Source organism: Tympanuchus pallidicinctus, unplaced genomic scaffold (genome assembly GCF_026119805.1).
Source record: "Tympanuchus pallidicinctus isolate F22 unplaced genomic scaffold, pur_lepc_1.0 scaffold1, whole genome shotgun sequence".
NCBI classification, from domain to species: Eukaryota; Metazoa; Chordata; class Aves; order Galliformes; family Phasianidae; genus Tympanuchus; species Tympanuchus pallidicinctus.
Window position 1 is genome coordinate 32,566,728 of NW_026294618.1, and position 26,041 is coordinate 32,592,768.

The 26,041-nt window shown below is 38.4% G+C and overlaps 1 protein-coding gene across 5 annotated transcripts in view; it reads right to left on the reverse strand.

Annotated features, from left to right (window-relative positions):
- Window positions 1-4,000: 4,000 nt before the first annotated feature.
- UBE3D (ubiquitin protein ligase E3D) overlaps window positions 4,001-26,041 on the reverse strand; it is a 75,869-nt gene continuing 53,828 nt past the window's right edge. The window contains exons 10-12 of one of the 5 annotated variants that reach the window (XR_008206703.1): window positions 19,713-19,808; window positions 18,766-18,892; window positions 4,001-4,436 (exon numbers count right to left, since the gene is read on the reverse strand). Coding sequence is in view for 2 of the 5 variants with exons in the window: in XM_052682847.1 (XP_052538807.1) it covers window positions 8,292-8,351 (60 nt within the window). In the remaining 3 variants the exon portion in view is untranslated. Of the gene's footprint in view, window positions 4,437-8,276; window positions 8,352-18,765; window positions 18,893-19,712; window positions 19,809-24,463; window positions 24,581-26,041 lie in introns of those variants that run through there. The other 4 variants (XR_008206705.1, XR_008206706.1, XM_052682811.1 and 1 more) reach the window with 4 other exon arrangements.

Genomic DNA, 26,041 nt, shown 5'->3' on the forward strand with positions numbered 1-26,041 from the left:
AAAGCTCAAAGAAAGGACTGCTCCTGCCCTCCATGTAAATCAAAGCTTATTAAAGAGCAAGTCTGCTAATCTGAGAAAACAGATGACACTAACTATACAATTGGATCATTACAGATTCCAAATCATAACTTCTTATTGGTCACAGACAGAAACTTCTGACAATATTTACAAAGAAACTGAGAGAAGAGCCACTATACCATGAATACACTCAATAATCCAACAAATCTAGGAATGCATTGTGAAGAGCTCATAGAACACTTGATTCATAGAATTGTTTGAGTTGTAAGAGTCCCATAAAGGTCATCTATCCAACTTCCTAGTAATGAATAGGGATGCCTACATTTAGGTCCTAAGCGAGGTTGCTTAGAGTCCCATCCAGCCTGACCTTGAGTGTCTGCAGGGACAGAGCATTCACCTCATCACTGGGCAATCTACCAGTGCTTCACTATCCTTATTGTAAAAATATACCTATCTTACATCCAGTCTAAATCTCCCCTATTTTAGTTTGAAACCTCTTCCCCTTGTCCTCTCATAACAGACCCTGCTAGTGTCTGTCCTCTTCCTTTTCACAGCCCCCCCCCTCGCCCCGCCTTCTGAAAGGCTGATCTCAGGTCTTGCTGATGTCCTCTTCTCCAGGCTGAACAGTCCCAGCTCATTCAGCCTGTTCTTCTAGGTGTTTTTTATCCCTTGTATCATTTTTGTGGCCTCCTTCTGTAAGCACTCCATCAGGTCCTTTCTCCGTTCTTCCACAGCTAGTCCTTCCATTCCATTTCCACATGGATTGAGCCTTCCCATGGTGACAACAACTAACTCTATGTCTGTCTAGACATATCCCAGGACTTTCTCAGACATATCTGGCCCCACTTTTAGATACACACCAACCCAACTGAAGGAAAGACCCTTTGTTTCTCTCCTGCAGATGCTTATTACTGCTGGTTGATGAAACATGAGGTATCTCATTCACCAGTCTGTCTCCAATGGGTATAAGTCAACTTATCTCCATAGGGACTTTGTCACACTGGCAGTGTTGAGCAAGTAACCTTGAGTAACCTTGTCACTAGCAGGAGAACCACAACCACTCCCCCCCTCCCCCCCACCCAATGATACAGGCAAACCAGTAAGAAAATGCATGCTGCCAAAAGACAGCCAGCCAATTATGGTGTAATTAACATATGTAAATAATTAAGGTATAGAGTCTCTTTTCCAACCCCCTAGCCGTTAGAGCTGTCACTAACAAAACAAAGAACTCAGCCACAGCCTCCTCTGTTATCACAGAATAAGACACACAGTAAAATTCTTCACATCCTTGAAGAAGTGATCAAAAACATGCAAGTTAAAATGACATTTTATATTATAAAATAAACTGCTTTCTAATATTTACAATGAGAAATTGATAGGCATTTATATCTTCATTGAATACAGGCAGATAGAAGGAGCATCTATTACTGAGCGTGTAATATAACGACCAATGCAATCCAGTGTGTAAGACAACTGGATGGGGACAAAGCAAGAGCCATTATACGCAATTAGCAGTTAGACAAATATTCATGGTTATCATTAAAAGAATGCTATCTAACTTTCCTGAACTATAGCACCATGAGATCTGAACACAGCATCTGCTGTCTGCAATAACAGAAATATCACACTTGCCTGTCACAGTAAGATATTCGAAGACACAACGTTGCTAATGAGTGGTTATAGCATGTGGACCAGTAAAATTCATGATATTCAGTGAAAATTGCTAAAAGCTCCCTGACATCTGCTATGAGGCAATTCAGCCCATTTTGAAAGAAACTGAAGAAGTCTAGTGAAGACAGGTTGTGCAATGTTTCTGCAACTTGTCCATCTGAGGACTTTGCAATGCTTCGAAAAAAAGATAAAAAGAAAAGCTGGAGGGGAACTGAAAGGAACAATGCAAATAAGCTGACGCAGTACCTCAAACAAGAAATCTGTCATTTACAATGGAATAGAGTTGGCTAGGAGAGAAACGAAAGAATGCAAAGTCTAAAATTGACACAATAGTGATGTTCTGGAGGACCAACAATGAGGCAGCAAAACAGAAAGAATTACTGAAACACACTTGCATTTAAATCCAAAATTAAGTGCAAAAACATGTATTGTAAATTTTAATTAAAGCTGTTCCTTATACCTGCAAAGTTTTCCACACAAAAAGTGAAGCAGAGGCAAGACAGAACTTGCCCTTCAGCTCACAGTGCAAGACCAGCATCAATCCTTTTGTCAATATTATTCAGTATATCCTAGCCTACACTGGAGGTGATAGAAACTATACTAGAAAGCCTACTTTTGGAGATAAAATAACCACCAAATAATTGAGACTTAATTTGGTATGACAGCTTAGCTATCCCAGTTCATTGTAATGGTCAAGCTTGTTTAAAGAAGGTAACAAGCTCTACATTTGACCTGTTAATGACAGGAACAATACTGTTGTCCATTGGTGCTAATGGAGAACACCCCTTGTCTGACACATAGGAGGTGTTTTGCAATAGCAATCTTTACAACTTGATAGCATGTAAAAATTAAAGCTGACATTTTAAATAGCTTCTTGTTGCCTTACACTGTCTGGAAACTGCACATTAGTAGAGGAGGCACATCTATCTCTGTTAATGTGAGTGGGTACTTCCTAACGTCACAGCTGATTTATTATCACAGCTTTAAGACTGAGGCTGTACTTGACACTATAGAGAGTAAAATAAACATACTTTCTGCCCTGAAAAAAAAATGCAGTGTAACAGATACAAAACATTGGGGAAAACAGAGAAAGCAATAAGTAGGATCAATTTTTTCTTAAAACAAAAAACAAAAAAACAGCTGGCAGCCAGCTACTGTCTGGAGCAGTTTCTTATCTCCATGGTGTTTGTTTACATGCTTTAAGGGTAAGCAAGCTACATATGTACCCAAACCCTATGGCCAGCTGAGACCACCTGTCTCTGCTGTGGTCTCTCCCAGCTTCCTGCTCAACAGCAATCTGTTCACTGAGGGAAAGGTGTGAGGGGGAAATAAAAAGGCCCAGACTTGGTGCTGTGCAAGCACTCCTCAGCAGCAGCCAGAACAGCAGTGCGTTATCTGCACTGTTGGAGCCACAAATCCAACCTGCAGCATGGTAGCTACAAAAGTTGTTAACTCCATCCCAGTCAGACCCTGTACACCAATGCACAAGGGTGTAAAATAAAAATAAAATAAAATAAAAAAAGCAGCAGCTTTAAGTACATGCAGGCAGGAGGGCAGGAGGCAAGCTCCTAAAAGGCTCAGTGTTATCAGTGTACATGCTGGGCTTGGTGCTCCCTCAGGATTTGCTTAGGATTTGCAGGATTTTGCTCAGCTGTAGCACTGCCACAGCAGGAGCACGGCAGGATGGGGCTGATGCATGTTTCTTCATCTCCAGAAGGCTTTTCCTTGTTCCCAAAAACTGATGAAGTTTCTACGCACATCACTCTGCAACCAAATATAATGTCAGATTTACTCTGTACGGCCACAGTAGCAAATGAAGCAGGATGTGACAGAGACTTAATCCCAAAAGCACATATTTTGTGACCTAAGATAGCTCTGTATTTGCAAAACCATAATAGGGGTCATTTCAACAGATTGGGAAAGATTTTAATGTTGGAGTACTTCTGTGCAATTGCTCAGTCATATTCTGGGGAGTCACAGAAATCCAATTCACTCCAAAAACAAAAATGGTAACAGATTCTGTGCCCAGTGAAAAAACTCCTGTGAAAAACAGGTAAGCACGCAGAGCAAAAATGGACAATAATCTTTCATTTCTGGCAGTTTCTGAAAAGGCAGCCCTCATGGGGATACCCTTTTTTGAAGCTGAAGGAATAATTAGTTCAAACAACCATCAAGCATTGATTCTTCAAAACATTATCACTTTCACAAAATATTACATACAGTATATAACATGAACATGGTCTTTCTTCACTCACAAGAAGAAAGGTAAACATTAATGCAGAAATAATAAACATGATAAACATACAAAATCTAGTTATTGTTAAACATGTATTTTAAAGTCGGCCTTCTAAGTTTATTAGAGCAAAGAAAGAACAGAACACTTCAGCATCCATAACATTAAATATTTTAGATCCCTTCTTTGCTGCCTGTCTTTTTAGGACTCCCAATACTGTCTGACAAAGGTAGTATTGACTACATACAACTTAGTCCAGCTTGATGTGAGCAGTCACTCTTACAACAACATCTAAGAATGTACTGGATGTAAAAGCTAACTCCGTCTTTGGCTGTGAATCTCTTCCAGATAGAAAGAATAATGTGTGCCATAGCTCATCCTGCTTTGTACTGCCAGGAGATTTTCTTTCAGGTGTCACACCATTGGAAGGTTTCTGTATATGTCTGATGGAAGGGAATTTGAGAAGAGTTTTCTACATAGGTAACTGAGATCTTCACAGCTTCAGAAAGGCAACCTGTAAAAGAAAAAACAGAACTGTGGTTAGTCTCAATACTGCAGGGCAGCAACAACAACAACAAAAGATGCTTAATTGAAATTACATATTATTATAATCTTTTCACTTAAAACCAAAACCACTAGTGTGATGAGAGAAGATACTATATTAGAAATCAGTTACTTTTCCACCACTTTTTTGCCTAACATTTATCTCTCCAAAGATTCTAACTTAGAAAGTAGTTCGCTACTGGAGACACAATCATACGTCAGGATTCTTATCGGACAAGGAAATTGTTTCAGATATTGAACTGGGAACAAGCACCACATCTTGCAGATCACAAGGACTGAAAAAGAGATGGGACAGATACCGCCATGTGAGGACAAAATAAAAAAGACTACATGTTACAGAACCGACTCCTGAAAAACACAAAAACACAGGAGAAAAAGAATAGAGACACTTTTTTTCTTCAAAGAACTTTTCAATTGTACTCAAGTGACAAAATTACTATCGCTTTCGATTTTCTGAACTGACAGTCAATAACTGATCTACTTGATACTGTAAGCAAGCAACACAGGAAGGATGATCAGCCAGAAGGACCTGAATTAAAGCATAAGATATCACCAAGCATTTGGAACAGAGGGTAAACAAAGAAAAAGCAAAACTACCCTATGGCCAAGGAGTGTTTAATAGAGAGTTATATGTCTGCATAGAGGATGTAAAAAATTAAGCAAGTTTGAACATATCTAAGAGGCTTCTCAGAAAACCATTAATATGAAAGATTCACATTTAAAATAACACAACTATGAGGTGCTAATGGGATATGGCAACAGAAATTCTTGGCTAGAATGGTAAAAATCAAGTCACATCACTTCCTAAATAACTTTTTCCACTCAGAATCACAGAATCACAGAATCACACAGAATCACAGAACCACCCGGGTTGGAAGGGACCTCAAGGATCATGTAGTTCCAACCCCCCTGCCTAGCAGGGCCACCAAACGTACACATTCAGATCAGGTTGCCCAGACTCCAACAATTAGCAGTAGCCTTTGAGAAAGCTGCAGTGTTACTACATGTAAAAGTTTATTTACAGAGACAGGACAACAGAGAGCCACAAAAACTTCCATATTTCTGAATCATTCTGTTCTTCCAAAGTGGAACAAAAAATCAGAGAAAAGGATTTTCATGTACAACATAAATTTCCAGAAACGCCTGGAGACAAAGCTGGCCAGTATGCAGCCAGCTGCTCAGGATAGAAGCCTGAGATTTTCCTGGCATTTTCAGCATCATATTGACACCTTCCCATTGTGCTTTTTCACTCAGTTTAATCAGCACTTTCCAACAGCAAGCTGCTCCAGCACAAACATTCCTGTCAGCTCAACCAAGGGTTGTTGTAAAGGCTTGAAATGGCTCATCCTGTGTGGTAATTTGTCATCTACTAGGCAAAGATTCTCAACCTCAAAGACACAAATTGTAAGAAGAACCAATGCACCTATCACCTTTCTCATGATCTAGCCACTCAGATGAACAGAGAAAGATATACAATTAAATGTAAATTCTTACCTACGCAAAGAAGTTATAAGTAACACAGACTAGGAAGGAAATCCTGGCCTAAATTAAGTCATAGGCAAAACTCACACTGAGTTTGACAGAGCCACAAATTTGCCCTTGCACGGCAAGAAAGATGTCCTCGTTTCAACTGCAACAACATCAATAGCACAATGATGTTTTGGTTGTTGCTGAGTGATGGAAGCATGCCTGGGATCAGGCCAGCCGTTCAGCAGGGAAGAGCCACCACCTTCATAGCGTGGTGGAACCATTGGGGTGAGTGAGCAAAAGGCTGTGCTGTGTTTAGGTGCTGAGTTAAACTACAACAGAAGAAAGAAGGTTGTTTTTTTTTTTTTTTAAAGGAATTTTTTAAAAATCTAGGAAGACAATAAACATTTTAATACATGACATAAGATTCTAAGCTTTTTTTTTTTCAAGCCCAAGACTACAGACTCTTCTTGTACCTGTTTCTGAGGTATCATCAGAATGGATATATTTATTTGACTACTTCATATATTTTATAATGTATGAAATGCACTTATTCACTTCTCTGAGAATATTATTTGCAACAAAATGTTTTCCTGAAACTCTAGGCTCCCCTACTGCCCAATAAAATGAAAAATGTCTAAAGGAATCATTTTTCAGTGTCTGCATTTACATTTAATATCAACGCGAATGAGAAAACGCACATCAGCTCATTCGTACAATTGACAGAGCTGACAAAAAATGGGCTAACACATGGAAATCATAAGTTCTTTAAAAAACCACCTGCAACACATGAAGATGTTCAAGGATGAAAACTATTCAAAGTAAATAACTTTAAAAATTCCTCCGTAACCAAAGTTCAATATGAAACAAGTAAAATGACTCCCTTTATTGTATCCAGATGTTCTGAGCTTGCTGTATGTTCTAGATAACACAGACTGGCACTGCACACTGGTTTCAAAATTACAAACCTATGACTTGGGCAAGTGAGAGGGAGTGCTTTTCCCCCAGCTCTTCACTTAGCAGGAGATTTTCTTTGCAGAATGGACCATACCAGTCCATTTGCTACGGTCTTCTACCAAAGCTCACAAACGCAGTATTTCACTGCAGCCACTGCACTCCAGAAGAAAAATCAAGCACCCAACAGCTACCTGATCTACAAATTGAGGTGTATCACTAAGTTAAGAATAAAAAGTCACTTCCCTAATTCAAGGCTCTTGATATTGCCCACACCTAAACACATTGCTTCCTTTTTTCAACGGCTCAAGATAGCTAATCGCAAACCTCTGCTAAGACCTGACTTCTGTACTGCAGCGTCCTTACTTATATGACAGGTAACGTTATTTTTTCGTTTCCTCTCCAGTACATCTTAAGATGATCATCTTATTCTGTCACAGTACCAAATGCATTGCAGTACTCCACCTTGTTATCTTCTGTAGTGCCAGAAATTGCTGCATAATGAATGAACATAAACTCCACATTTTCAATATCTTAAAGAGATACCTATACAGCGGGAGCTACAGAGCACCACAGCCATACAAAGGATGTATCTCATAAAGTCACGTTTTTCATAAACAACAAAACTTTGTTAAAAGCTTTTAGAACCAGGGTAAGTTAAGAAATTCAAACTAAGATATTCAGTTCTAGAAACTGTGCTCTCTCGGCTTTCCCAGGAAAATGCAAAATATCAAGCTTAAGCATTCTCCATATAATGTGAAAATGATGCTGAGAATTTAGGAAAAGCAACTTGACAGCATGGTCAAACAAATACACCACGCTGAAAGCTACAAAAACAGAGGCTGACAATGTTCTTTTCTCAGTAGGGAGAAAGTAGATATGGGGCTATAGGTTTCAGTTGTTCTGAATCTCTCTCAGAACATTTACTTCCATGGAGCGTTTAATAATTTTCCTGACTTCTTATGATAAAAACCTCACAGAAAACAACAGTGGGGTGAAGACATTCAGTACATTCAGAATAGGACACTGAGTCACAGAATCATACCCCAATGAGTAACAGGTAAAAGAAAAAGGTTATAATTTCAGAATATATTTGAAAAGCTCTGGAGTCCTGACAAACTAGGGAGATAAAAGAGGATGGTTCCAGATGGCAGAAGCTGCTGCAAAGAAATCTGCTCTCCCCAAAATGGTAACACTGGGCAAATGGGCTGGTGTAAGAGAAGCAGAAGCGTGACTAGAGGCAGTGAAACAATAAATTTTAAAGAAATGCAATCTGCAAATCCAGTGCATACAATCTGTTTTGTGGAGCTGACAATAGACAGACGATATGCAGCAACAGAAGAAAGTTATTTTCTCGGCTAAGGAAAGAAAAAGTAGTTCAATCTCATCCAAGTTTAAAACTGTTCTTGTTTTTATTCCCTTTAGAGGAAAGAAACCAAGTGAACTGTGTAAAAGAAAAGATCCCTTTGTATGCCTCTAAAAATTGAGGACGCAATTTCTAACATCTATGTCTCTTCTAACAATTAAACAGAAGTAGGTGTAACATATACAACAGAATTTCTGTTCAGTATAAAGGGAAAACTGTACGTATGTTGCTCCAAAAGAAATGCCTCTTTTACTGCCATGGAAACTACAACGGATACAAAGAGCACAATAACACTATTGGATAGAACAAACTCTCAGCTATAAAACACTGCTTTTCAATGTAGTTACCATCTTCAACCATGCATTTTCACTGCTGATGAACAAGCGTCTGCATGCCACACTCATAACTTGTAAGCAGTGGAGGTGACCCAGCGTTGCTACTACTGAAACACAGCACCCACCACCTCACTACACTCACATTCACTCTTTCATCTCCACAAACATTATGCAAGTGTCAGTGAATGTCAATGGGTGCATGGAGGAATTCAACGCCACACCTTTGCTTCACCCACACTTTCATGTCAGACACAATTGTGTCAGATCACCCCTCTGCTGCCATTTGTCACACAGCAACCACATGGAATGGAAAACTGGTAGGAAGGTTCAACCTCTACTGCCGTATCACCAACATCCGCTTCTGACTTTGTGGGCCAACATAATAAAATAGGAGACATTACTTTCAGAGCAGCCCTTGTACTTCTGTCTACTCTTACATGATTATAAAGGAAAACAGTGAGAAGTAGTTACAGATGCTTCAGTTTCAGAAGGTAATTACCTGCTACACCTATAAGCCCTTCCTAAAATATGACTGTTCTGTTTTTTCTTTTCTGCTGCACACCAGCAGGCTCCAGTCTGAGCATTAAATATATGAAACACTTTTTATGTTGTTTCTTTTGAGCATTAGACTCATTTTTAAACACTACCACACATGGTTCATAACACTGCAGTTTGTTTTAGAAGAAAGCAACTTACAAGCTCCCTTAAATCTTACCAATAGCAGGCAGATAATCTGGACGTAAACTCCCATGCTTTGGTTCTGCACAGGTGCTAGTGTGAAATCAAGTGTGACTGAATGACTGTAGAGGAAATTCTGATTACACACTACTGAAGCTACAGCCTGTAATCAACATCAAATGCTGTATTCATTACCACTCAAAATTGACAGGTAACAGGTAATGCCATTCCATTCACATATGGACAGGAACTGAAAATCTTTTCTGAGAAGAAGTGAGCAGATCTCTTTTCCTAGATCCAGATGCACTGGTGGAAGCAATTAACTTCACAGGTTCAGAATCCCTCTGCTGCAGTTCCTCTCTCCCTACAGAATGCCTTTTCAAGCTTTCTATTCAGTGTTTGTTAAAATCGGACTGGTAAACTAAACTCTGGTCTACGCTAACCTCAGTGATTTATCCTGGAAACAAGAAAGAGAGGGAAACAATTCTGCTGGCAGACCACAGGGGAGAGACTAAGCTCTATTTAGAACAACAGTGAAAAGCTGAGAATAGCGTTTTCTTCCACAGGTGCAGCTGGATTTGGAAGATAACATACACTCAAAACCTCAGGCCAAAGCTTAATTCATGGACAGATTTGTACTGCCACCAAAGCTAGCGCTAAATGTTATAGTTTAAGCCTCAATTATTCCAGCTAATGGACCTGCTTGGGTGGCTGCAATTACAGTTATAATCAAGATGCCCTGACCTATGTACACACCTACCCTGAAACAACAATCAGAGTGAAATAAACACATCTGTGAGTACCACTGATTCTACATGTATTACAAAACCCCTGTATTTAATAACACACCAATACAACAACAACATGCATAAATGCAAAGAGAAAGCCATTATCCTACCTGATTCATCTCAGCTCTGTAAAGGATGGATCAAAGAGTAGGAGAATTAAAGCACTCAAACCATGCCTTGGCCACAGCTCTATAAACACCTGGTTTCCGGTAAAATCAACTGAAAATAAGTTTGGTGTTCCCATTCCTGCTAACAAGAGACAGAAACAGTCAAAAGAACACCGCTTTCTGTGAGACACAACAGCTTTTATCTGCAACACCACCAGAAGCTGCTACGTCCAATAGCTATTACCAGCTACAGACAATGACTATTATAATTACACTAAAACTTAGAATCATAGAATTGCTCAGGTTGGAAAGGCCCTTAAAGATCAAGTCCAACCACAAAACTTAAGAATTTGCCTGCCTATCCACACCACATAGTTTACATGTTGGTTCTCATCTAACAGCTGGGGGGTGCGTGCACAAACACCCATTCCAGAATTATATTTTGACACCAGTTTGAATGACTGGGCATGAAGCAGAGACTCGAAAAGGAGATTTAAGAGCACATTAATTGCTGTATTTGCACTCTTTCCTATGAAAACCACAGATTCAAAAAAAGGTAGCTGTCTTTTCCAGACTACCAAGTTGTTACATATTATCCCTAGATATCTGAGACTGCTCCAGGGAAGGGCAAAGGCATTTTTAAACTCAAATCTAGGAAGAAAAAATAGAAGAACACCACAGGGGCCAGAGATGCCACTACCTTGACAGCATAGGGCTTAGTTACTTCAAGTTGGTCTCTAGTAGGTTGCAAGCTCCTCACCTATACTCTAGTTGCCCTCAATTACACTGACATTTCATTCTCTTTTTTCAACATTCCAGGCTTTGGGGGTGAGAGCTGAGTATTAAGTCACTGTGTACCTCTTAGGCCACCCAGGTTGTGTATGTAGAGCTGTCTACTCTTAGATCTCCTCCACAGCCACTTATCCACTTATCACAACCTCTCAAAAATAATTGTTTCAGGTCCTCTTAGACAGGGAAATGGCTTTAAATGCCACATAATGAGATGTCTGGTTTTGAGTATGAATCCGAGCATTTTACACAGCTGAATTTTTACACAGCTCCCCTTTCCTAGCATTTCTGACTCAGCAACTGAAGAACCAGTCTGTCCTCACAGCAGCAGTACCCACACCCGTAAACTGGTAATTCTTAAATACTTTACAATGAAAACAAACGATTTCAAATGAAAGTATCAATAGAAAAATATGATTCTCTGCAAAAGGTCACAAAAAAAATATTACAGATTGACTGAACAGATACAGTTGGACAAACTGAGTTTTAAATAACCCGTCAAATAAGAAGCTGTGAAGTCTAGCACCAGCATAAAGGCCCTCATGACTTGACATTATGCCAGAATTTTACTGGAGACAGATGCCACATAAAATATACCCAGAACTCTCACAACCAAAACATGGCAGTACAGCACTGCACAGAACTATGTGGTCATGGCAATAGGGCCAACAGAAGCAGAGGTTGTGAGACTGTTATCCTAGCAGGTTCAAATCCTGCAAATTAGGATGCATGGAAACGCAGTTTTGCAGTCTGACCTGCTGAGTATCTATGGGACCCAGATCTGGGTGGCAAGGACATTTTGTGAAGGATTCTCTTCTCTTACTTCCATGGGTGTTCTAGGTTTCCATAATGTATGGGAACTGCTGAATCACAGCCTGAACCTCTGATTGAGGCAAGCAATGAGTCAGCCACAGGAGCACAGGAGAAGGCAATTCACCTGTGCTGCCAGAAGGGCTGGAGCCTGGCTCCACCTCTCCTAGACCCACTTAAGAGCTGACTGCCAGTGGAGAAAGATCTCTTCTGGAGATCCCTCCTTTGGAGTTTTACAGCAAGCCCAGGACACAGGTAAGCTTTCTATCTATTACCTTTTGGTAAAATAACCTGCTTAGCCAAACTCTCTGGTATATTTCATAATTCTAACATCTGTACATTCATTGATTATACACATAGAATCACCAAGGTTGGAAAAGTCCTCCAAGATTATCTAGTCCAGTCATCCACCTACTGCCAGTATTTCCCCACTAAGTCATATCCCTTAGTACAACATCTACATGTTTTATGAGCACCTCCTGGGATGGTTCCACTGCCTCTCTGGGCAGCCTGTTCCAATGCTTCACCACTCCTTCCAAAAATAAATTTTTCCTAATATCCAGCCTGAACCTCCCCAGGCACAACTTAAAGGCCATTTACCGTCCGCTTATTGCTAGTCCTATTCCTTCAGCATGTATCCAATACCTTTTTAAGGTAGCAGAAACAGTTTCAAGCAGCTCTAAGGTCTTCTGGGAAACATCCTTCTTGTCAGTGCACAACTGAAGTACAAAGAAACAATGGTAGCAACAAAAGCATGGGGAAAACTTGGCTTCACAGAATCCCAGAAAGGCTGAGGTGGCGAGAGACCTCTGGGTCTACCCGGCCCAACCTCTGTCCAAGCAAGGTCACCGAGAACTGGGTGCCCTGGTCCACATTCAGGAGGCTTCTGAACAACTCCAAAGAGGAGACTACACAGCCTCTGGACAACCTGTGCCAGTGTTCAGTTACCTGCACAGCACAGAAGTGCTTCCTGGTGTTCAGAGGGAAACTACTCTGTTCCAGTTTGTGCTTGTTGCTTCAGTATACCTATCATCTAAAAAGCCAAATTCCTCAGTACTGCTAAGAAGGGCAATTCAACTCCTCTATGGTATGAAAAGCATGTGGTGTGAGCCTTCACTGCAGAAAGAAACTTATTAGGAGAATGTCACCTTGAGAAATCACTTTCTTCTTCTGTCTAAAATGGAAAAAAGCTGAAAGATAACCGTAACAATCAAACAGAAAGGGAATCAGATTCATTAAATTCAATTTTTCATGGAATTGTAACCAAAGTGAGGATTTGTTTTTTAAATGATTTCTCAATCTGGTAATGCCCCTTCAGGATTTACAAAATAAGCATTCTTTCACCTAATCCCTCCTAAAAGTATTAAATTTCTTATACAAATGACAACTGGATTTGTGACAGAGATAAATGAGGGGGAAAAAAAACACAACAGATACCTGTGAAGTCCTAGGCTGAGCATGTGCACTTAGGCTTTTACCTAACATGACAGATGGATGTTGAAACTTGCCCAAGGAAGGGCAATCTCAAGAGGAAAATCTATAAGCAGCTGAAAAAAAAAAAAAAAAAAAAAAAAAAAAAAAAAAAAAAAAAAAGTAGAAAATCTCTGCACGTTTTAGTGTATATGAATTTTTTTTGTTGATTTTTTTTTTTTTTCCTGCTTGAAAATATTTTATGTGCATACCTGAGTTAAGTGGTCCATGTTCTTCATCATTTTTTTTCCTTACATCTCAACATGAGAAGATCTGAAAACTCATGCCTTTATTTTGTTTTCTGCCAAGCCCTCTTCAGTAGCCTGCATTGCTTTTATTTCTGCTGCAGGCATTACTACTTTTCGGACCCAGCATTTTTACAGATGCAGAAACAGCAATATTATTTACCTTTGTTAGCCTTAATTATAGTTTCTCTCCTGAACGCAAACCACAGTAGAGGATGGAATTTAGCACCAATACTGCATTGCAGTTACTGACTCAAATCCAACTAGGATACAAAACCCACAGAATTTAGGATTTTCTTAGTCAACAACAGATTATGTTCACTTTTTACTGTAGTAACTACTATGCTGAAAATCAATCCTCAGGTAAGCAGGCAATCCAAGCAGCAGCACACGCTTTTCTCCACAAAATGGCTATAACTGCTGTAGAAAAGATGTGTTTAGGCACCCTCATGTATGGGCAGCTGGGAGACACAGGTTAACATAAAACAAACCAGGCACTGCAAGCTACTGTGTAAATTTACATCATGCCAGCTGTATCCTAAAACTAGACATGCGGAGAGATCAATCCTTGGCAAACCAAACAAGAGCACATGATGCAGACCCTAAAAACATTTTAGCCCCACCAAAAGATATGCAGAAGCTAACTTGGGGAAGGCTGTATTTGCCAACTTTTCCAAGACCCACACCCTAATGCATAGCCAGTCATTTCATCCCTCCAAACATACAGCATCTTTTGCTTTGCTTCAGGTCAGATAAGTTATTTCAATCTAAGATTCTGCTGGATTTTTGCAGTTCTCCTTAGAACCTGTGTAAAGTGACCATCACCATCCATACCAAAACTCAGATGCAACTTCCCCACAGAGGAGCAGCACACTTTCTGCTACAACATCCAGCAACTGCAGCTCTTATAGTATTTAAGCAATGAGGAAAATGTTAAAAACAAAAAACAAAAAAAAAAAAACCAACAAGTGTAGTCTGCCTACATCTCTTAAAAGAAAGGTCTAGACAGAGAGATGTGTGGAATTATTTTCCATGACCTAGAACCATGCATGTGGTACCTAATTCCAGAGCCAAACAGCACCAACTAAGTGGGCATCATTTGAAACACTACTTTAAAATATAACTCAATATAGTGAGCTGTAAAAAGGTCTAACACTGTCCCAATTACTTAAAATTTGGTATTGTGACTTGCTCTTCCAAAAGCAAAGATGACAGCCTTTATGGTCTACACAACAGCCACAGAAACCTTCCATCTGAATCACAGTATCATCACACTACCTCTATCAAATAAGCTGATAGGGCATGGAGCTTTCTATTTGTGAGAGCTGAGATCAGCTCGTGTATGACTTTGACTAGATGCTGGTTTACCCAGATGGACAATGTTCTGGCCACTTGCATGTCTGCTGCTCTGAACTAGATGCTCTTTGGTGGTACTGTCTGAACGTAATTTATTATGTGTCCTATCTATTGTATTTCAATTCTATTATGCCTTCCAGAGAAGGAAGCGCTCACAAATGTGAAGGAGAAAGACTAGTTTTATTTCATTACTGCACAGTAATATGCTTGGCTGGATTCTAAGTTGGCATTTGTCTCCTTTCTTCCTCTCCTTGTCCTGTCCCCTTTAGCCATGAAGTACCATGAACTCTCTAAAACAGGAAAGTGACTTTCACGTTCTGCGACTTCCAAATCAGAGGAAAAAAAAAGTTGTTTTTTTGTTCCAATTCTTCCTTTACCATAAACATACTCTTCCAACGTTATTCCCTAATATCAAAACATTCACCAAATTAACTCACGTTCTTTCTCCTCACAGTCTTCCTATTTTAACCACTACCCCTACATTTTTCTTGCATCAATCGGTTCCTCTCCTCTAAACCCACACAGTACTCCTTCAGTGAGAATTCACCTCCAAATTGCACTATGGCTCAGACATTACAGTAGGAGACAAGTGCATACGCAGTCTTGATCATATTGGTTCCTGAAAAGGGAGGAAAAAAAAACACCCCAAACACAACAGACCACAATTACTTGCATTCCCGTTCCAGCAGCAGATAAAATCTGCAAGCCAGAATTTCTTTCCGGGTCTGGCTGGAGATTCCTGTTTGTTCCTTATGTTTTCTGACTGTTTGTCTTTTTCCCCAAATAGGAGAAAAATTGCAGGCTAAGATTATTTAGATCTTAGGCATAACACTGTGGAAAGTTAAAAGAGAACAAGGAACTTAATCGGAAGCATAGGGAAAAAGAGGAAAAAGCTGGATCTCTTGCTAATAACTGAAACATAGACAAGTGTTTACACAAAATATTCATAGTTGGTGTGGTGCATTATCAAGGCTGTCATACTTTGCTTTTTAGTTGATGGTGATTTGGGCTTTCTCTCGCTACCCACAATCTCACTATAAGCAATACAGTCATGTGCAGGATAGAGGACAGGCGAGATATCAAAACTATTAATGCTGTATGTTAATGTATTTCTGAATTCTAATTTAATGAACATGTTTCCTTTTCTCTTCGTCCAAACTCATTAACCTCATAAGAGGACCCTACACTTAGGTGCATCAGAAAACCAAACAGACAGGTACAGCTAATGCAGTAAACTATGGAGTAGCATCAGAACTCACCCTACCTTTAATCTGCCAGGAAAAAGTGTATTGAAAACTACTGTAGCAAAGTACTTTAAAAGTACAGGGATAACAAAGAAACAAAGCCAACCACTTCTTAACACTCTACCTGCTAATTGCCTGGTGAGAGAAGTTCCAGTTTATTTCTGCTTTAGTCTCCAAACTGTTTCATTTATATCCCCAAGGAAAACTTGCCAAAGCCTGTAAGCTAAGTGAAGGTCTATTATCTTCATCTCCTGCAATGTTTTACATTTGTGATGCCAAAGAAATCAGCACACAGACCTAAATAGAGTTTTTAAGCGTCTCCCCTAGCAAAGGCTACATGAGCAGAGCACACTGTGATGCAGTAATGAAGCTGCTGGGACATCTTAACACGTGTACCAGCAACTGCCACAGTGCCCAGCGGGGCCATCTCCTGCATGAACATCTATTTCTTCAGAGACCAAAACCAAATGCTGCTGGAAATACCATTTGAAGTTCCAAAATGATGTGCAGAGTAGACAGAGAGGGCATGACACAGAATAGAGGCATTAAGGAGGTGTTTAATGAGAGGTATTTGGTTGTGTGCTCATATTTACATGGAACAAATATGGTCCAAACAGGAGATCTACAATAAAACGTAAGAATGAAGTAGAGGAGGTTAAAGGAGAAGGTGACGCTGTTGAGTATTACTTTGAAACTAGATAGTGTGAACAGGTGTCTTTGCTGGGTTATCTTTTGAAAACATTCCAGAAAGCTTCAGAAAGTAGCTGCTTAAAATTCTTTCTTCTTCCTGGCAGTTAAAACTGGAAAGAGAATAAATACTTCCCTGCATGAGGTATAAGAAATAATTAGTTTGTGCATATAAAGGAGTATAAAAGTATCAACTACTATTTTTATTTTAAATAGCTTATTAGAACTACTGCATTCCTACCCCAGTGTTCAGATTTTGGCAAGAGATTAGGACTGAATTAAAAAGGGAACAGGTGCTTAGAAAATAATACAGTGGCAATAAACGCACTAGCCAAGAAAATGAAAGGAAAATAATTTGAAATGTGGCATTCATTTGTACCTTGTGACTTACAGAGACATACAAACAATCACAGAATACAAATAACAATGAGATACTTGGAGAACATCTCTGCCAGATTCCTTCCTTCCATGACAGTCTGAGCAGGGATGTCCTTCAATTTCTGCTTGTCTTTTTCTCATGATTGCTTGTTAAAAGAGTACATAATCAATAAGCAAATTTCATTTATTTAATGCTGGGTGGGAAATGAAATTTTTTCAAAGCCTCAAAATGGAGTTTAACATCAGAAGATTTTAAACTGCTAAATTATTCCAGGCATTTCTACAGTGGGGATCTCTGGCCTCAAAGATCTCTACAGCCATTACTGGGTCAGAATGAATTCTGTTCTTAGGGATTAAGCACAAGCTTTTGCCACCTGAGGTCGGAAGAAAAGCTGAGACTACCCATGTTCTGAATCAAATTAAAAAACAACAACAACAAAACAAAAAGAAAACCCACAAAAAACAGATGTTTTCTCGTGAAAACAAAGAGTTACTGACCCTGAAGTTTCATAATAAAATACAATAAATCACCATCTTTAGTCACTTTCTCCTACCAAAAAGCAAGAAAATTAAAAATAAAACAAACTTGAATCCTGTAAGTTACATGTTTGCGTTAATATGCTCCAAAAATTTCATACAACAGCAAAACTAAACAAAGCAACGATTTTGAAAGGCAAGGTTTTATGGGGGAATATTTTGCAAGACCTATTGTGTTTATTATTACTTTATTGCCATTCTCCAGCACTGTTTCTTTAAGACCAGAATAGTAAGCTACAGAAACTCACAGCACTGTTGACTCTCCAGCTGGAGCTTTGAAGGAGAGTATCATAAGAATTTTAAATAGTTGTCTAGACTATACTGAGGTCCCCCATGTCTTTCACCATTAAAAAGTTTTCCTGTAGCCTGCAGAACTACTGACTGAAGAATGTAGTAACATAATTTGCGAATGCTATAGATGTTTATGTCTCTGGTATTAAATGATTCCTGCATGTTTAGAAGGTTTAATGCAATTATCTTTCACTTCAGTCTTTTTAAGATGCATCCCTTCTAAGTATTTATTGTCAGTAGGCACCCACGAGAGAACAAGCCTTTAAATTAGCAAGATATTAAGGCTGGTTTTTAAATGACAGGCAGCAAAGGATTCTCTATTTGAAAAGAATACTGAAGAAAACTATTTTGACCTGATACAAATTCACATGTCCTTTAGATTCTAATGACTTAATCAGTAATAACAGCAACATTTAGAAGCTGAACTTGGTTCTGTATCATTGATTCTGCATATACATTTGAACAACTCTGAACAGATCAATGTAACTCAGTTTTCCAAGAGAGGCAATTATTCATGTGGTGAAGTACTTATAGGACTCAAATCTAGATTCACAAATGGCTTATGTGTCTCTATCACTAATAGAGAACAGAGAGAATCAGGTAACTGCACACTTACTCTCCATTGAGAGTATTCTGAGAATTTTGATGAATGCACCAATGATCATCTTTGAAACCACTGGATAAAAATGAATTGGTCTTCCAAAAAGAGGAATCATGCAAGGAACTAAAGAGATTTTAAGGTGGGGCTTGACTAATTGATGATACATGACGTGTTACCTGCAATAGCAAGGGACTACACTGGATGACATATGAGAGTTCCAAGTGGTCCTTGCTGTAAACTGCTGTAAATCTGATCACAAAAACTGGGATAATGATGGTCTTTTCATCAGATTCTCATGCCAGCCTGTTGACAGAGCACTTACATTGGGAAATGCAAGTTAATGCTAAGCAAGCAGATACAAGATGGACGATATTCTCTTGTATGGGAATAATAATTTCCACTGTAGGCCTAGGATTGACCTTAAAGGACATAATGACCAAATGACCTTCGACAAAACATAAATCAGAAGATCTCTGAGCCTCAAAACCCTAATATTCTTCTCTTCTCAGTAAACCATCACTACCAAAATCAGAAAACAAAAGTACAGAGGCATTTAATAGTTCAAAAACAGACCCCTCATTCCAAGCAGTCTTTTTTTTGTCTCCAAAAGAAATGTCAAAGATTATACAAAAATGCCAGGGATAGCCTTCAGTAATTTATTTCCATACAGAAGTATGCTTTTTTTTGGTGGCAATTTTTGCCATATGCAAATGCTCTTGCAAACCTTCCTCCCCTGCTGTGCTGGCCCAACCATTGGGACAAATGTATAGTCCCCAAATAATGCAGAAAAAGCAGAGGGAAGAGGCAAGATGACATGAACAAGAGGCCAAGAGAGACTGAAGAGCCACCTTAGATAAAATCTAATAATTTGCTGCTGAATATATACTCAAAATAAAACTATAAGCAACATCACGTGAATGAACACTGAATGGACATGGTATTAAAATATCTGGAAAGGCACCCTGAAACAGCATGCAGATTTTATAGTCATTCAGGCTTTATCCAAATATGTTCAATAAACAATAAAGGAGGAAGCTTTCTCTATTATATCATATTCTGCTACTTGTGGAAGTTATTTTTATATCTGAGTCATTATGGATGATAGGTAAATGATCCTGTTTACCTTCCCAGATCTCCAAGCAATGGCATTTGCTCTCTCCAAAGATCTCTGCTATTTGCTCTAAATGGTGAGGAGTCCATGCTTTTCAGAAGGTAAAAACTACAAAAAAAATTAAGAAAGAAAAACAAAACAAAACAAACGCAAATCACGCATTTGCATGTATTTTAATTAAAGACAAGAAATCCACTTCCCAAGAAAAGTCTCAAGTTGGACTTCTGAAGCTGAGCACAAATTCATCAACACGTCTGTGCACCTTCTCTCTACCTTCACTCTTATTTACCTACTTCATTTCAAAAAGGATTGCAACAGCTCTTAAATAGAGGACTGTGTGTTCATCATATCCCACAACTGATATTTGCATTGTAATGGAACCAAAGGCTTCAAGAAGAACAAAAATACAGTTAGTAATAGCTGCTTCCTTTCATAGACAATTTACACTGCTCACAAACAAACTACTCCTCAGGTATCATCTTTTACAGCCTCTCTTTCTTTTCTACTTTTGCAGTGCTTTGATTAAAATTTGAAAATAATCTCCCTGGATTGTATACTGTGCTTTTAATTTTTCTGGCAAGTGCTGCGTGCAGCTTTTGTCTGTAATAGTAACAGATTGCCCAAGGACACACACAGTGAGTCATGGGAAGAGTCAGGATTTCCTGGCTCTTAATCCTGCCTCAGATGAGGTCTCTCACATTACCAGTTTTAGGGGCCAGCACTTGCAGGGAAGAAAGGAGAACAGAAAGAAAGGGAAAGTGAGATACTGTTTTTAAGGTAAGCAAAATTGAAAATCAGAAAAGAAAATAAAAACACAGCTTCTTTCCCTACTCAGTTTCAGGTGACTGATGTAACAGCAATCACAAAATCTGCTGAAAAGCTTAGATCTGTTTTTTAAAAAATCTAATGGAGGAAATAGAGGAAAAATAGCAAGAGGCAGCAAAATGAAATTAAAAAAATTAGGCTTTTTAAAACACAAATAAAATAAACAATTTGTTTAACAAGCAATGAACCAGAGTGGAAAGGAATTTACACGCTGTCAAGATGAGGGGATGCAGGAAGCTCATTCCTCTGAGGTAAGCGAGCAGCATCAATAGCATGTAACCACCTTAGAATGGCAAAAAAGTCTGGGGTGGCTGATATAAGTAACCTGTCTCATGGCTTTCTTTAGCACAATTCAAGACCATTCTACAGGCTACACTAGCCTGTTTAGCTGTGGAAATCAGTTCCCTCAAAACCACCTACAATTAGCAAGAGATGAGGAACATTCAAGAGACAAATATAGATCATGCAGAGATGATGCATCAGCAGCTTGCAAATAATTAATACCCCTCCTAATAATGCCATCTACTCCAAATGACTGTGCAACAGTTTACAAAACCCATAATGTCACAAAGAAATAGGAAAATAATTTTTCATCCCCACAAAAGTAGGTCACCCATCAAATTCTGTAAAAGAATCCAAGCAAAAAGCAAATGGGTTTTGAGGCAAGTTGTACTTATTTATCACAGCAAAGCACAGCTCACATGTGGACTTTAGTAGCACCCTGGCTAACTGGTTGAAATGAGAGCCATTTCAAAATAAAATGGATGTTTAAACAGTTGTGCTGGTAAAAAGCATAACTGAGACATACTTGTATGGAATATTTAGGGGCTACTTGTCCCAGTGGGAGGTATAGTAAGATTATACTAAGACTGCTGCCTCAGAATACAGGTAACTCAAAATTCATGCATTGTATTACTATCTGCATTTACAGAAAAAGGTCCTGTAACTCATATACTCTCATCTTAACCCACAATTAAGAGATCTAGAGCAACATCCAACAGGTACAGTCACAGCCCTACACTGTAGGAATACAAATGGTGTCTGGGTCCCTGGCTCTCCTAATTAAACAAAACTGTAACAGCTACTGCAATAATAAATAACTATTTTAGCAGAGGATGAGAAGCAAATATTTTGAATTTTGGATGGTCCAGTGTGGAGCCAGGAGTCAGACCTGATGACCCTTTGTGTTCCTTCCTTCAAATTCAGGTCATTCTATGATTCTAAGTGAGCCAGCCGGTCTTCATATTAAGATTCTGAGGGAGGCACAAGCAGAAAGAGCAGCAACAGCCTGAATATCACCAAGAGTGCTGCTGACAAAGGAAACACAGAAAAGCCTGAGGTACTGAACACCTTTGCCTCATTTTTTACTGGTAAGAGTGGCTTTTAAAAATCCCAAAGCCCTTGAGATCAGTGGGAAAGTCTGCAACAAGTTGATTTAACATTGGTGAAGGAGGACCAGTTTGCAGAACAGTGAGGACATAGATCTGCATTAGAAAAAGGACCAGTCTGAGGAAAGTGATTCTTCCTCTCAACTCAACTCTGGTAAGGTCACATCTGGAATACAGTGTCTAGTTTCAAGCTCCCCAGTACAAGAAAGGCCATAAGAACAATGAAAGGCCTGGAGCACCTCTCCCATGAGGGAATGCCAAGGGAGCTGGGTCAACTCAGCCTGGACAAGACATCTCAGAGTGGATCTCATCAATGTATTTAAATACCTGAAGGGAGGAAACGAGTGGAGAAGAGAGAGTTAAACTCTTTTTTCTTTTTCTTTTTTCCCTCTCAGCAGTGAGGGTGGCTGAACACAAATTGCCAAGTAAGTTTGCAGATACTTCCTTGTCATAATATCTGAAAGGTTACTTTTCTGGAGTACCTGCTCTAGCTGACTCTAGTAGGTGCACAGAGGAGATGATATCAAAAGTTCACTTCCAACCTCAATGAATCTATGCTTCATATATATTTCTGATGCATGTATTTTTAAAGGAAACAAGCTCATTTAAAACGCTGGTCATTAAGGCATCCTTCAAGACAGTTTTCCAATGGTTCTGAAACTCTTCAGAACAGATTTTTTCCCTATTTCAGTCTATACTGTTTTGGGGTGGATTTAGATTGACTGCAAATTTCACTTTCCCTCACCAGTTAGTTCCCCAAGCTTCCTTTTATATACCAACTTCTTCCCTTCACTTGAAATATACTTTTATACAAACAAACAGGGAATACTTCTGATCTTTACATTATCCTGCAGCTTTGGTTTACTCCCCCTTTCATATCCTCTCTTCTTTATATTACAGCATGCATGTCCTTCAACTCATAGTTCCATGCAATCCATATTATTCTCTTCAAGCTTTTCTCCCCCACTATTTCCTTCAGCTTTTTTTTTTTTCCCAGCAATCAATTCTTACCAGTTTCAGATGAAAATAACAATTAGACTTTATTATTATGAGACCTTTTCTTGTAGTAATAAAAATCTTATTATTCAAAACATAGCTAACACTATTCCTTTAAGTGAGATTTTCATGTTCTTTTTTGTTTTTTAATCTTCTTTTTTGAAAACACTAATGACCTTCAAAGATAATCAGTTTTTCAGCTTTTCTTTCTTTCTATTCCTATTCTTATTTTTAATCCAATTTTACTATCAAGGACAAGTATATATGAACAAATTATTCAATAGTCATAGCTCCCTGGAGCTATCATTCGGGATTATTGAAGTGCAATTATTATAACACGTTGGTCTGCTCTAAGACTTTCAAAATACTGTTTGAAACTCCTTCCTTAGAGCAAGACTACTAAAAAATGCTATTAAACCTGATTTACCTGCATTATAAAAATGAATAAATTTTGCACTTCACAATATTCAATGAATGAAAACCAGCATAAGATAGCAGAAATGCAGGCAGATGATAATTAAGAATACAGGTAGAAACAGGCAAGATCTGAAGTTGAAGACCATAGCACGATCTCAATGAAATAACTTGAAGTTTTGAGAAACTTCATCTGTTTCATAAGTTAAACACCAAGAACTAGCAAAGACTGAAACTTCATGTTTCTGTATGAAAAAAAATCAGTTTTGAGTCTGCAGAGATGGGGGGAAAACAGAAGAATAGTTTGCCTTAGACATTATTCTGGACTTCTGTAAAGCAGAAGTCCGGCAGCCTGGTCTGGTGGTTGGTAACCCTGCACATAGCAGGGGGGTTGAAACTATATGATCACTGTGGTTCTTTTTAACTCAGACCATTCTAAGATACTCTAGGGTGAGACTGAGTGAAGGTTTTTAGCACAAGATAATTTGAACAAATACTTTTATTCACTTTGACCATTTGCCACATTTCACCTATTTGTACCCTAAATTTAAACACTTTATACAAATCCTATTGCACTACATAAACTCAAAAAAGGCTTGGTACATACCAATTCCCAAATCCTTATATTCCTCAGTAAGCTAAATTAAATGAGCACAGTTGTCTGAAAACATGAGGATTATTATTACTATTATTATTTTTTTTATAACACAGCTGATCCTACCTACCTTCAATTATTTTAAACAATTTATTTTTCTATAAATGACTTCTTAAAATAGTCTTTCAACTTCAGAAATAGTTTTAAATACCATTTTATCACATCACATATTTATTTTACACAGTTGCAGATACACGTTCACTGTATATTTCACAAAGTTCAGGTAAAGAAAAAATGCTTTGCACTTTTCCTTTTGCTTTCTTTTACTGATCTCCTCCCAGCCGTAAAATACAAAGCTCATTTAAAAGACAGACAGATAGAAAGACAGGAGAGAAAAGCACAGACCTTGAACACCAGGAATGAAATTAAATTTGTTAACTGCTAGAAGCATGAAGCGTTAATGAAATAGAAATGGGAAATTTTCCCCTCATGAGGAACATTTATTCAATGTTGATTAAATTCTTTTATTCAAAATCTATACTTACCCAAGCATAAAAATATTACATCATATCAATAACTTCAGAGTGAGGAAGTACTATACTATAAGCATCTTTTTTTCCCCATCTAGTGAAGATTTTTAATCATTTATATTGTTTGAAGTGCTGAAAGAAACATAAGGGGAAAAAACAATAAAGAAAGCTCTGCATGAACCAGCAACCACAGCTAGGTTAGTAATTTGTCTAACAAATAGTTACCAAAGACCAGCTCCAAGCATTTTCTTACGAAGTCCACATCCAAAAGCGGATAAGGAACTTTCAGAGAGCCCACAAAAATTATTTCTCTACAATATAATCAGCTGTCTGCTTCATTCATTTGCAGCCCAGTTCTGCACTATTGAAGCCAGGAAGAGTTTTGACATTAAATTCAAGAGATTGAGATTCTAGTCAAACTGCAGCCTCACCCATACCTTGGCTCCTCTTGGAAAAGGCCAGAGCAGCAGTACATTGCTGGAACACTTTTCCAAATCCAGGTTCTCTAATACCATCAACACTTGAGCCGAGAAATTTAGGCAAAACTTTTATTCACTTACACAGATAAACTCTTGAGTGTTAGCTTTGTGGTATGTCAGATGGATTTAATTTCATTAGCTGTTGAATTTTTTCTAAAATTCCACATTAAACCCTTTAAAATTAAAAACTTCCTACATTTTTCACTGCTGCCAATATTAAGTCTGGATTTTAGAAAGAACACTATGTGAGAGGGCAGGAATAAGTAGAAAATAAGTGAAGAGCAGGAGAGCAAAAACTTACAGAAAAGAGCACATTAAATTCTACAGGCAGTATTTAGTTACATCCTAGATATCACCTTAAAATAGAAAAAGTAGTCACTAATGGAATATATCCCCAAGATAACCACACAGAATAGACACTTGATTAATTAAACTAGTCACTAGCTACTGCTCTATAAAAATATAGCTAAAAATGTATTTTCTTCCTGTGGAAGCTGAGAATGTAACCTGAATTCAGAACAATTCTGTGTGTTCAGCAGAAAGTTCATACTATCCAAAGTAGGGTATAAAGCCAGGCTGTTCACCTCCCAGCTTATTTTTCTACCTTGTCCAAATACATGCAAATACAATTAGACAATCTTAAGTACTAAAAGTTAAGTTTCCAACCAGTAAAAAGACCTAATGAATTACAGGTTGTCTCCCCACAAGTGGTACAGAAACAGTATGTACTCCAATGACTCAGTGACATGGAAATACCGCTGTAGAAAGAGTAAGTGGTCAACAAAGAGGAAAACAAAGTAGTCCTAGAAATTAATGAGTTCTTAAAGTGTGGCAGATGATGAATAGAATAAACTTTGTAAGAAAACATCACTAAGAATAAGCAGCAGGCGTTTTGGTGAGTTAAAACAAATTTGTTAGCTAATCATACTGCATTACACAAAGATAGCTTTTTTGTTACAGTAGGACATCTAAATAGGAACAACAACAAAAAAAAGTGTCAAAGACCAGAACACCAAGAGCAGGAGAAATTCTGTCTAAAACTGAATTACACAGGTAACAGTTACTGATAAAAAAAAAAGAACTGGAGTTAGTGGTAGTAATTACAGAAAGTGAG